Source organism: Nicotiana sylvestris, chromosome 9, assembly GCF_000393655.2.
Source record: "Nicotiana sylvestris chromosome 9, ASM39365v2, whole genome shotgun sequence".
NCBI lineage: Eukaryota > Viridiplantae > Streptophyta > Magnoliopsida > Solanales > Solanaceae > Nicotiana > Nicotiana sylvestris.
In genome coordinates, this window is record NC_091065.1 from 24,940,471 (window position 1) to 24,954,836 (window position 14,366).

A 14,366-nucleotide genomic window follows, 5' to 3' on the forward strand; every position below is an offset into this window, starting at 1 on the left:
GATGAGTCTGTTAGGGAGGTTGAACTACATCAACAGGTTTATTTCTCAGCTCACGACAACTTGTGAGCCTATTTTCAAGTTGCTAAAGAAGGATGTTGCGGTCAAGTGGACTGATGTGTGTCAAGAAGTATTCGACAAGATAAAGGGATACTTGTCAAACCCGCCTGTGCTGGTTCCACCGGAACCAGGGAGACCTTTGATTCTTTACTTAACAGTCCTGGAAAATTCATTTGGCTGTGTACTAGGGCAGCATGACATCACCGGTAGAAAGGAACAGGCCATCTACTATCTTAGCAAGAAGTTCACAGCTTATAAGGTTAAGTACACTCATCTGGAAAGGACATGTTGCGCCCTAACTTGGGTGGCTCAGAAATTGAAACATTATTTGTCATCCTACACTACTTACCTCATTTAGCAATTGGATCCGTTGAAGTATATCTTTCAAAAGCCTATGCCGACAGGAAGACTTGCGAAGTGGCAGATTTTGCTCACAGAGTTTGACATCATCTATGTGACTCGGACTGCAATAAAAGCCCAAGCATTGGCGGATCATTTGGCCGAGAACCCGGTCGATGATGAGTACGAGCCATTGAAAACTTATTTTCCCGATAAAGAGGTGATGCATATCGATAAACTGGAGCAGATCGAGAAACCAGGTTGGAAACTTTTCTTTGACGGGGCAGTCAACATGAAAGGAGTTGGAATAGGGGTTGTGCTTTTTTCTGAAACAGGACATCACTATCCTGTTACGGCTCAGCTTCGGTTTTATTGCACCAATAATATGGCTGAGTACAAGGCATGCATTTTGGATTTAAGGCTAGCTGCAGACATGGATGTGCAGGAAGTTTTGGTCTTGGGAGACTCGGATCTTCTGGTACATCAAATTCAAGGAGAATGGGAAACACGAGATTTGAAACTCATACCCGACAATGTTTGCATGATCTTTGTCAACGATTTCTACCAGTGGAGTTCAGGCATATTCCAAGGGTCCATAATGAGGTTGCCGATTCTTTGGCTACCCTGTCATCAATGTTACACCATTCAGACAAAGCTTATGTCGATCCTCTGCATATTCAAGTCCGAGACCAGCATGCTTACTGTAACGTGATAGAAGAAGAACTTGATGGCGAACCATGGTTCCACGATATCAAGGTGTACATAAGAATGGGGATATATCCAATGCAAGCCACGGGGGATCAAAAGAGAACAATTTGACGGTTGGCAAGTGGGTTTTTCTTAAGTGGAGGAGTTTTATATAAAAGAACTCCAAACCTTGGATTGTTAAGATGCATAGATGCTAGACAAGCTACGGCTGTCATGTCCGAAGTACATTCGGGAGTCTGTGGACCACATATGAGCGGATACATGCTGGCAAAGAAAATTCTCCGAGCAGGTTATTATTGGCTCACCATGGAGCGAGATTGTATCAGTTTTGTGCGCAAATGTCATCAGTGCCAAGTACATGGAGATTTAATTCATTCTCCGCCATCCGAGTTGCACACAATGTCCGCACCATGGCCCTTCGTTGCTTGGGGTATGAATGTCATTGGACCAATTGAGCCAGCAGCATCCAATGGGCACAGATTCATTCTGGTAGCCATTGATTATTTCACCAAGTGGGTTGAGGCCAAAACTTTCAAATCGGTGACCAAGAAAGCAGTGGTCGATTTTGTTCACTCAAATATCATCTGTCGATTCGGAATCCCAAAGGTGATCATCACGGATAATGGTGCTAATCTTAACAGTAATTTGATCAAAGAGGTATGTCAATAGTTTAAGATTACACATCGCAATTCTACCCCATATTGTCCCAAGGCGAATGGAGCAGTCGAGGCAGCCAACAAAAACATAAAGAAGATACTTCGAAAAATGGTAGAAGGTTCGAGACAATGGCATGAAAAACTATCATTTGCGTTGTTGGGTTATCGCACTACTGTCCGTACTTCAGTAGGTGCAACTCCTTATTTGTTGGTATATGGCACTGAAGCAGTAATACCTGCAGAAGTTGAAATCTCGTCCCTTCGGATTGTCGCTGAGGCTGAGATTGATGATGATGAGTGGGTCAAAACCCGTTTGGAGTAGTTGAGTTTGATTAAAGAAAAAAGATAGGCAGCAGTGTGTCCTGGCCAGTTATATCAAAAGAGAATGGCAAGAGCATACAATAAAAAGGTACGTCCCCGGAAGTTTGAAGTAGGTCAGCAAGTGCTGAAGCGTATTCTTCCACACCAGGTTGAAGCAAAAGGCAAGTTCGCCCCAAATTGGCAAGGGCCATTCATTGTGACTAGAGTATTGTCCAATGGTGCTTTATGTTTAACAAATATCGAAGGAAAATGCATAGACAAGGCTATAAATTCTGATGCAGTCAAGAGATATTATGTATGATTTCTTTGGTATAATTGTTGATTGTTTGTATTTGGCATTATTTCGAAGATTGAAATGACGAAGGCAAACTGTTCTACTATCTAAACACTTTACCCTTTGTTCCCCCTTTTTTTAGCCTTATTTATTTCTTTCATACCCCTCTTTTGGAATCAATAACGAAAAAGAAAAAAAAAAGAAAAGAAAAGAAGCAAAAAGAGAAAGTACAACTGAACAAACAAATTCGGCAGTGAATTACGTTTGACCTGATTCCTGTTAAGGATACGTAGGCAGCCTCACAGCTCGGTCATAGTAAAATAAAATATCAAAATATCCCCAAGCAAGATACTGGGGCAGAAGTTGTGATTGTGATAAGAAATCTGATTCCCAAAGTTGTAATTCTAACCCATTTGAGATGCTTGGAGCCTTTTTGATACCCTTTTCTTTCCAAACATATCGAAGAACCCACATGGCTATCCAAAGAAAGACCTCCCGATCAGTCTTCGAGAGTTGCCAAATCAAACAAGTAAAGAGAATTCATATCAGGGGCAACACTTTGGTTTAAGCAAGAGAAATCAAAAAATGAGAGAGTCTTATTGGTGAAAACCCTCATGGACACCATGAGGCGATGAAAGCTGAGAGAAAATAAAAATGAGAGAGTCTTATTGATGAAAACCTTCACAGGCACAATGAGGCGACAAGGAATTGAGGAATAAACAAATGAGAGAGGTTTGCCGGTGAAAACCCTTCAGGGCACTGCAAGTCGAACAAGGTTCGTAAGTTGGCGGAAAGTAAAATTGGGTTGTGGAAATCTTGGAGCACAAAATAAAACAATTGGAAAAGAGATTGGTTAAATAGACTGGGCTGATTAATCCAAAATGCATACCATGATCATTGGTGCCAGTGACTCCACTCAGATAAGTTTCTTTTCCTATCTCCAACAATCATCCAAATTTGGATTTTCTTCTTTATTCTTAATTCTCAAAATCATTGCATTTCATTGCTGTTAATTTTACTCCTCTAAAGCTCTTCCAAGGTTAGCCTTGTTTCAACAAATAAGAAGAAATGTCAAAGTGTACTACCAGATTCAAAATTGCACAAAGCAAAATGCGGCTAGGACATGCCAAAGATAATATGATGAAAAGTGGGACATAGGGTGTAAGCAAAAGTTAAATCGGTGGAATGGTTTAGTAATGTCGTGGGAAATGTAAAGGTCAGAAATAGAGAACAACAGTTGGGGATCCTACAGTTAAGGATCAGTCAAAAGGTCAAAACAATACTTCGACCATGTTCAAGGCAGTCGGAACGAAGCAAAGCCTAGCAAAAAGAAAACCACCTCCAGCAAGAATGCCACAACTAACCACCACGTTTTAAACTGACAAGATTTTCTTTGATTTGAAACAGGGGAAAAGATGGCATTTGTTTTAGGAAATCATCCGTAAGGAGAACAAGTACCAGGCAAGTTTGATTGCAGAATTCTCAGGACCCTCCTGGAAAATGGGACCTAGTTTAAAAATCGAAACAATCGTAAATAGCAAAATCTAGCATAAATGTACCCCAAAGGAATATAAGTTGGTTTCAAAGTTTGCATGTTTAAGATAGGATTCAATTAGGAGTTTTCAGGATCCTCCTGAATAATGGGACCTAGCTTTGAGATTTCCATTAGATAACAAGGTTTAGCATAAGTTCTGTTGTAGGGTAATATAATTTAGCCGTAAAATTATCACTCTTAAGATAAAACTTGATTTTTGATTGTCAGGACCCTCATGTTTAGTGGGACGTAGTTTAAAACTGGCTTGGATAACAAGATTTAGCATAAGACATACCTTCAATAGATATAATTTAGCTTTAAAATTATCGTTTAATTAAGAGTTTTCAGGACCCTCCTCGATAATGGGGAGTAGTTTAAGACCTTCTTAGATAACAAGATTTAGCGGAAGTCATACCTTTAAAAGATATAGCTTAGATTTAAAATTATCATTTAGTTAAGAGTTGTCAGGACCCCCCCTGGATAATGGGACCTAGCTTTCAAATTCTTAGTAATATTTGGTAATATGATTCAGTTTAACACTCACAGATGCGCCCAACTACCAAACTAGGGCAGAAAATTTTCTTTTGTTTTGTCTATTTTTGTTGAAGTCAGGTGCCCATCTAAAGAATAGGGAGAACAACACGGATGGTAAAGATAAGAGCTGACCAAGTACTAGCAATCAGGCGTCCACCTGGAGAACAAGGAACAACAGTTGAAGTATCAGCAATCAAGCGTCCACTTGGAGAACAAGGAACAATAGTTGAAGTATCAGCAATCAGGCGTCCACCTGGAGAACAAGGAACAACAGTTCAAGTTTCAGCAATCAGGCGCCCACCTAGAGAGCAAGGGAGTACAGTTCAAGTTTCAGCTTTCAAGTTCTTACTGATATTTGGTAACATGATTCAGTTAACACTCACATATGTGCCCAGCTACCAAACTAGGGCAGAAATTTTTCTTTGTTTTTATTTATTTTTTTGAAATTAGGCGCCCACCTGGAGAGCAAGGGAATACATTCAAGATCAGCAGTCAGGAGCCTACCTGGAGAGCAAGGGAATACATTCAAGTTCAGCAATCAGGCGCCCACTTGGAGAGCAAAGGAATACATTCAAGATCAGCAGTCAGGAGCCCACCTGGAGAGCAAGGGAATACAATTCAAGTTCAGCAATCAGGTGTCCACCTGGAGAGCAAGGGAATATAATTCAAGTTCAGCAATCAGGCGCCCACCTGGAGAGCAAGGGAATACAATTCAAGTTCAGCAATAAGGCGCCCACCTAGAGAGCAAGGGAATACAATTCAAGTTCAGCAGTCAGGCATCCACCTGGAGAAAGGGAAAACATCTCAGATTACAATTCAAGTCGGCAACAAAGGGATTTCACCGGGAGAATACAAGTCAACAAAGCAACAAGAATCACAAGAGCAAGTTTGAAGATATAGATAGGACTTTTATAATGCATAGATCATAGTCTAGTCTAGTGTCTTTTTATTTTGACATGGTGTAATAAGGGGTTCAGTAAGCAGTAGCAGCAGCAACAACAGTGAAATCACAGCTTCATGGTAGTCCCAGCTATCGAAACTTCCCGAACTACATTGACCTGATTCCTTTATAGCTAAGGATATGCAAGAAACCTTTGAAGCAGAGGTTCGGTCAGATTCTTTCAAAAAAAAAATTCCCACGGAGTATTCAAACGGGAAAAAATCGCTCGTATCCGCTCACTTTATCTTTGCACGAAAACTCTTCGTGTTTCTGAGCAAAGAGGGGCAGCTATGAGCACGTGATTTTTACCCTATATGAATTACTCCCATCAATTCAAAACAAAATAATTTTTCATTGTTTGCAATGTCGTGGATTTTTGTGGCATTTTCTGTTATTGTGTGGATATTGTCTGTGCATGTTTATTTTATTTAATTAACGAAAAATACAAAAAATATATATTGCAATTGCATTTAGGATTTAATTTGGTATTTTGGAATTAATTAGTAATTATGTGTTTTATAAAAATGGAAAAAAATTACAAAAAATAGTTTATTCTGCCTTTTAATCTTAGTCTTGAATTTTAGTAGTTTTTACTTTAATTGGTATTTAATTTAGTCATGATAATTATAATTTAGAGTTAAATTAATTTAATAGGATAATTTGATCAGGGATTAATTTAGGTTTGTAATTTATTTTAATTTTAAATTTTTTTTTAAAAGAAATTCAGAAAAATAAAAAGCAAAGAATAAGAAATCTAGTTGGGCCACATTTAATTAAAATACCAGGCCCAAGTCGTTCTACCCCCAAAACCCAACCAAAATTTGCCCAAAACCCGGTCCAAGAAGTCAGTCGCCCAGACCCTTGAAATGACGTAGTATGGGAGTGGAACTACGTCGTTTCGGGGTCAACAAATCTCAACTGCTCATTCCCCCACATCCAACAGCCCAAACTCTCGCCCATTACCCATTTAACCCAACCCGTCTCCCCTACCCGATCCAGTCCCGTTTGAAACCAAACGACCCCGTTTTCATTAAAGGATTAATCACAGCCGTTGGATTTCTATCATCCAACAGCTCTAATTAATTCTCTAATTTAATATACCCATAACCCTCCAAACCCCCTACCCCTAAATCCAACCCTCCATCCCCCATCTCTCTAACCCTAGAGACGCCCCATCTCACTCCGCCTCACTCCACCCACCGGAAATTGCCTCACGGCAGTTCTGGTGGCTCAATCACTTCCAAAATCAACACCATATAACTCCCAGGACTCCCTCATACCAAATTCATCATTAGTTTCCCTCGAATGTATTCAGAACTCCTCAAATTTCAAATCCGTAGTTCGAAGCCTAAAAAACCTAAAATCATTTTTTCATCGAACCCGGTGGCATGCATGACCATAAGATGTTGTTGATTTCGAGTTTTGAAGTGTTGATTTGACGAAACTGATGTTGATCAGTTGTTCTTGACAAAGAACAAATGATTAACATTAGTTTCATTAAATCACTGAACCCGATGGGATTTGATTTCTATCCGGTAAGTTTCTTTACCTCTCTTTTCACTATCTTACTTTTTCTTCTTTTCCTCTCCCTTTATTTAGTTAGTTTTTTTATTACTTTGAATGAAATTTGAGCAAAATCCTGAACTTAGGATCCCTTTAGCGTAATTTTGTGTTCAATTTTCTTCTCAATTCTTAAAGGTCTTCTCTCTGATTTCTAGTAGTCTGTTTAGTTTCATTAGTGTCATGCTTGAAACTTCTGATTTTGCTTTTCGTTTCAGTCACACCGTTTAACTTAATTAGGTTGATTTAATAACTTAGTTAATTCCAGGTCTATTTGTGTTGTTTAATCAGTAATTAGTGTAGGTTCTAACTTTTAGAAATCAGTTAAGCGATTGTTTTCTCCTTTGTCGTAGACTACTGGTTTTGTTTGATTCATTCTTGCTGTTTGGGAAGTTGAAGCCATTTTAGACCCCATTTCAATAGGTCTGATTAGGTAATTGGGGCATAATTGAGCCTATGTATAGCTAAATTATTGGGTCAACTTGACTCATGAGGTTTCTGAGGTAATTAATAGGGGTGTTAAGGGGTAGTTTGATGATTGTTTAGTAAAAAAGGAGGTTTGTACCTACTTATGAAGCTTCTAATAAGTGGTAGAGTTAGAAATGCACTAAATGTTTGAGTGGAGATAATTAAAAATGAAAAATGGGATTTGTAATGGAAAATGCACTAACTTGCTACCAATTTAGAGGTTAGAAAACAGATATAGAAGGGGACTCGAAAAATAGAGAAACACAGAATATAGAGATCAGGAGATAAAAATCCAGAAAAAATCACAAAAATGACTGAAAAATAAAAAAAGAATATTGTTCCATTGAGTTTCCTGTTTTGAATCTTAAAGCTTTCCATTACTGCACAGTTTCTGATTCTATGTGAGGTTGAAAATGGACTGAATTTTGGGAATTGAAAGAGTTGGTTTAAATTTGGGGATTGGTTTCTTCCTTCTGAGTTGATTTCACTGTTATTATTGGCTGAATCTGGGTGGATTTCTGTTGCTGTTTGCTGTTGACTCCTCATATTTTATTTGTTCTTTCAATATCCAGGTACTTACTTTGAGCTTCAATGATTTGTGAAGTGAATTTGGAGAATGAAATGAAAAAATGAAGAATTCGAAGCATGTTTTTAAGTTTATTTCTATTTATGTTTGTTGTTTTAAATTTTACCTCTAATGCACATAATGTTGGCTGCTGACCATTTCTTCTAAGGGATAGTATTTTGCTTAGCATGGACTGTAGTGTTGTATAAAATTCTGTAGTTAAGTGACATTCCAATTATTGAGTTTGTATATTTTGTCTCTGAATGGTCAAGGGAACTGAAGGATAATACATATGATTAGAATCAGTGATAGGTCATAGATCTTGATTCTTATGTTATTATAGAATGTTTGCTACTATGGTCATACAATTGAATAATTGGATTTTTTTAGTCTGGATTGTGTCAATCATGCTAAGAAAAGGGGATCATCTTGGGTTTGCTTTGGAGGAAGAATACAGGCGTTAATTTCCCTTTGAAAATGTGTGAATTTGTTTCAAAGTAAAAGGGCATCTGAGTTTAGGAAATATCCAGTAATTGGTTTGGGGAGGGAGGTTTAATTAACGGAAAAGGTAAGGATATGTGTAATGATGCAATGTCATAGATTGACAGGGTTTGCAATTTGTATTGATTTTGCGTTTTCAATTGGGTCTGAAAACTTGGGCTATAGGTTGGCCCAGATGAAGAATTTTGTCATGTTCATTACTCGTTTGTGAATTTGAATTTTTGGACTGTTGTTTGTCATTAAAACTTGGGCCCATTCATGCCCAAACTTAAAGTTCAATGTTGCTCTGCCTTTGGTAATTAGCTGGATTTGATACCGCACCCCCCCCCTTTTGTAATCGTTGCTGACCTTGGACGCTTGTCAAGTGACTCGAACTCGAGTCTTCCATTTGGTCCATCCTTAACTCCTAATTAAATTGGGCCTTTCGTGTTGGGCCTGCTCTTTCGGCCTTCAGACTAATTGATTTTGACATGGACCGTTTATTTTTCTTTTGTATCTAAAATTGTTCTCATTTTCAATGCAAAGTTTCTTTTGGTAAATGGATACTGAACATTTGGATTTTAAAACCAGAAGGTTAGATTTCCCGTTCACCTGATGTTGTTAGTTGGACCTCACTAATAATTGAGTTTGGGCCTCAGTAAACAACATGATTAGTCACTACCCCAATACCTCGAGTACGTCTAATTAAGTGTGTTTAGGAGGTGAGCCGTATTAGACAATACAAATACTTTATGGCCCTCTGAGTTTAATTTGAATTTTTAATTTAGAATTAAGGTGTGTTGTGCCAAACAAAAATGACATTTGCATGGCCCTTGATTTAATTAATTTTGTTTTATCCTTAGCAATAAAGGCGTGCCATTTAGCGAATTTCCATGGCCCTCGTAAAGTTGCAAACGCGTAGTTACTTTAGTCACATTGTTTTAATAATTTACCTTCCTAAACTCGGGTGCACATTTATGTGACCCAAATCCAAATTTCAACGTTAGATAAAACGTGTTGCGGACTGCGGGTGCATTTATGTGACGTGGTTTGAAACATATTTTAAATGACGTTGCAATCTTCCTTTAATTAATTTAATGAAAGCAGTTGAAAACTTAAAATTGCACATAGAATTAAACATGTTCTAAAATCAGATAATAGGCCAATTATAACAGTTGAGCGACCATGCTAGAACCACGAAACTCGGGAATGCCTAACACCTTCTCTCGGGTTAACAGGATTCCTTACCCGGATTTTTGGTTCGCGGACTGTAATACAGAGTCAACCTTTTCCTCGACTCGCGATTTGAACTGGCGACTTGGGATACCATGAATTATCCCAAGTGGCGACTCTGAATATTTCAATTAATATAATCCCGTTTCGATTGTCCTTTAATTGAAAAAACTCCCTTATACCCTTTCGGGGTGTAGGAAAAAGGAGGTGTGACAAGGCTGTGATGGCGCCTAGCTGAACTTGCTAAGCAAACCAACTCGAAAACAATAAATAAAGGTCCATTTTCATTATTTAACAAAGGTAAATAATAATTAAAGATGGAAACAATCTCAAAACAATAATAATATCGAGTGGAACCCAATCACGGCCTAGACATGGCCAACATAATATGCCTCAAAGACTTGGTGGCACAAATACACGAGCAAATTAAAGAAATGTGATCAAGTTTTTGTACATGTCAAGCTATCTGAAATACAAATAGATAGAAATAATAAAAGGGACAAGGACTCGGGAACTGCGCAGTAGATCTATAAAGTGTAGCTCACCCTAAGTCTCTGTGAAATCTCTTAGCCCAATCAAAAAGCTCTACTAGGACTCACCTGAGGATCTGCACAAAAAGATATGTATAAGCGTAGCATGAGTACACTACAATCGGTACCTAATAAGTATCAAGTCTAACCTCGAAGAGGTAGTGGAGAGGCTAGATACTTCAGAATGCTTACCACACAAGTGAAATAATAGAATTTAACAACTTAACAATAGGTAACATCATGAATAACATGAGTCACATATATCAATAGTTGAAACGTATTAAGCATGCTTTTTTGGAACAGAAATAACCATACGCTGCTTAGATATTGAAGTAAAATATAACATGCTCAAATAGCGGAGTCGGGGCTCCCAATTAGCATATAAGGATGTCAAGTACAATTAACAGTTAAATAAAGTTGTTAAATGAGTCATTATTAAGAATACATGCTCATTCGGTACAAGATCCATGTACCCCAATACACAATCCATGTATCAACATAACCCAATACACAATATATGTATCACCCCGTTATAAGTTTCATGTACCGACCATGCTCACAAGGTCAAAAGTAACATGGGTTATCACCTAACTCCGGAGGGACAGATCAAATCCAAGCGCAAGAGGGGTATAATAGCATCCCCTCATAAATCAATATCTGATTATCATGTCTAATGTGTCATATTTGTGTCTTACTTGCACGCTTACCCTTCGTGCCAAAATCCTTGATCCAAATCACGAATCCATTATTGAAAATGTATGTACATGCTCAAGAATTATAGGAAGAAGGTGCACAGGGACTTAAAAAATATCATACAGATATGTGCTCGTGAAATCTCTCTGTGATTACGGACAATTAAGCAATTTAACATATCAAGAATAAGTTCACATGCTTTCACAATTAATCACAAGCCTAGGCATGATTTCTTGCATGAATAAGAGAGCACAGTAGTCACATAAACTAAATAGATCATGAATCAAACGAGCACATAGTCAACTAAAATAAAAATAAAAAATCCAATTTCTATCTCTGGTCATGATATAAACTCGATGAATGTATATACGCTCGCCACTATATATACACACCAGCCCAATACCTCAAACACACAACAAACAAGTCATCTCCTAGAGGTTTCCCTTTTAACAAGGTTAGCCAAGAGACTTACCTCCACTTGATAGCCTTAAAATCACCAAAAGTGCGAAATCCTCAAAATCCAACTCAAAACGGCTTGAATCTAGTTAAGTACAACCCAATATTACCAAATAAAGCTATAGAATCGAATACAAATGATAAAGGTGAAATTTTTAATCAATTGCACAAAGTAAACCAAAAAGTCTACCCGAGCTCGCCTCCCGGAAACCAACTAAAGTAACAAATCCCGACTACGCATTAAAATATGAGTCTAAATATATAAGTTTCTTCCAAATATGACTCCAAAGTAGGGTTCAAATCTCTATTTTTCACTTTAGAAATGTTTTACCAAAATCCCTAATTTTTCTCTTTCAAATTCACCAATCAAATGCCAAAATCAGAGGTAAAATCATGAATAATAATCAAATTTTAGTCAAGAAAACTTAACCAACCACAAAATATGATAAAATGAGCTCAAGGTCCCGAAAATAATAACTTATACTTTTGTCCAGTTATACACTTCGTGATCGTGGGAGAAACTTCGCGATCGCGAAGGTGAAATCCTTGCCCAACTGGTGCCTCTTCTTTTCGAATGCGAAGTCCTTAGCGAAACCCCCACCACCTACTAAGCCTATATGAATGTAATCCTATCTCTGTGAACGTAGAGGTATTCCTTCCCTCTAGCATCACTCCTTCGTGAATGCGTCCTCCTCACGTGATTGCGGTGCTTCAGCTCCCTCCTCTCCGTGAACGCATGACCTTGCTCGCGAATGCGAAGAGTAAAATCCTTCTGCCTACTATCTTTTCACCATGATCACAAAGCACTACAACACATCATCAAACCAACAATCCAATACCAAGACAAAATGGTCTGAAACTACCCGAAAACACACTCGAGGCCTTGAGACCCCATCCAGTCACACCAACAAGTTCCAATACCTTATCCATACTATTTTAGTAATATCCTATTCCCTGATCTTCAATTGGTAATACCCTGACCTTAGGTAAATCTTAGAGAAAACACCCTACAATTACAAACAAGTCATATATCCTTGGCAGCAGGTACTTATTCTTGATTGTGACCTTGTTGAGCTACCGATAGTTGATACACATCCTCAGTGACCCATCTTTCTTCCTTAAAAAGAGAATAGATGCGCCTCAAGGTGACACACTCGGCCGGATGAAACCATTTTCTAACAAATCCTTCAATTGTTCTTTTAGTTCCTTCAATTCTGCTGGTGCTATTCTGTAGGGCAGAATAGAAATAGGTTGCATGCCTGGCATCACATCAATCACAAAATCAATCTCCCTGTCTGGCAGGATCCCAGGGAGCTCATCCGAAAAGACTTCTAAAAATTCACTCACAATTAGCATAGACTCAAGTGTAGGCGCCTCAGCATCAGTGTCCGTAACCCGGACCAAATTGTAAATACACCCCTTGTTAATCATCTTCGTGGCCTTAAGGAAAGAAATGAACCTACCCTTTGGCACCACATCATCCCCCTTCCACTCAATAATTGGCTCATATGGAAATTCGAACCTAACGGTTCTAGTTCGGCAATCGAGCTTGGAAAAACATGAATAAAGCCAGTTCATCCCCATTAGTGTATCAAAATCAACCATACCCAACTTAATGAGATCATCCATGGTGTCCCGACCTTGCACCATGACAACAAAATCTCTATAAACTCGCGTGGCCAAAATAGACTCACCAACCAAAGTAGATATAAAGAACGGCTCATGAAGGTGCTCCGTCTCTATCCCAAATTCCATAACAACATAAGGAGTGACATATGACAATGTGGAATCAGGATCAATAAGAGCATATACATCATGAGATTGGACAGTCAATATACTTGTGACAACACCTGGAAAAGTCTCTAAACTCTGGCGACCCCTCATAGAATAGAAACAACTGGATCCTCCCGAACTTTGTGCATAACCCCTAGTTTCACCATGTCCTACGGGTATTGGAGGGCCTCGAGCTGGAGGAGGTACTACAAATGTAGTAGCTACAGAACTGGCTGGTTGTGTCGTGCCCCTACCTACACTTTGGCAGGACGAACAACAATCCTTCTGAATGTGACCCGTAATACCATAACCATAGCATATATGTTAGTCTATGAAGCATGTCCCAATATGCATCTTCCCACACCTAGGGCATGGGGGCCTCCGCTGCTGCTGACATCTCTCTCCAGGTCGATCCTACTAGTATGATCCCTTGTTGTCCTGACAGGGCCTGAAATAGCTCAACTGTTACTGATTGCGACCTGATGGCGGTGCAGTAATCGAAGATTGAGCAAAAGACTGGGATGACCCTGATGAACCTCCCCTAAATGCTGACCTTCCACCACTACCGCCACCAAAAGAACCACCTAAGTTTCCAGCGGACCGGGCTATATTTCTACCCTTTCGCTCCATTCTATTCTTTAATTTGCAGGTCTCGATGGCTAGAGCAAATGCCACCATCTTCCTATTATTCATATACGAATTCAAGGCAGCTGTAGCGGCCTCATTAATAACCAAGGGGTGAGGCCTTGAACAAACTAATGCACTCTAGCTTCAATAGTGGGCGACATGTAAATAACATATTTGGACAGATGCGCGAACCTCATATGGTACTTCCACACACTCATGCTACCTTGTTTTAGGTTCTCAAACTCAGTGGCACAGAATACCTTAGTCTCGTCAGTCAAGGGATGATTAATAAAGGCATCAGAAAACTCACTCCACCTCACCGGATGGCTCCTCTACTCATGGGACTCCTCCCACATCTCGAACTAAGAATAGGTCACCTCCTTCAGGCGGTAGAAAGCCAATTCCACTCCTTCCATCTCAGTAGCACACATAACCCGAAGAATTTTGTGCATCTCATCAATGAAGTCCTGGGGGTCCTCAGGATTAGTACTCATGAACACTGGAGGATGTCATTGAAGAAAAATGTTCACCCTAGAACTAGAAGAATCTCCTTGCTGGCTGGAAGAAGTAGGTGCAATATTCGATCTCTGGGCCTGAGAAGCTACTATCTGAGCCAAC

The 14,366-nt window shown here is 39.1% G+C and overlaps 1 protein-coding gene across 1 annotated transcript; it reads right to left on the reverse strand.

The window, feature by feature from the left end:
* Positions 1-12,488: 12,488 nt before the first annotated feature.
* LOC104249607 (uncharacterized) lies at positions 12,489-13,799 on the reverse strand. The gene is made up of 2 exons (XM_009806060.2): positions 13,601-13,799; positions 12,489-13,375 (listed from the first exon to the last, which is right to left on the reverse strand). The coding sequence occupies exons 1-2, from the start codon at positions 13,797-13,799 to the stop codon at positions 12,489-12,491; spliced, it is 1,086 nt and encodes a 361-aa protein (XP_009804362.2).
* Between the last annotated feature and the right edge of the window lie 567 nt (positions 13,800-14,366).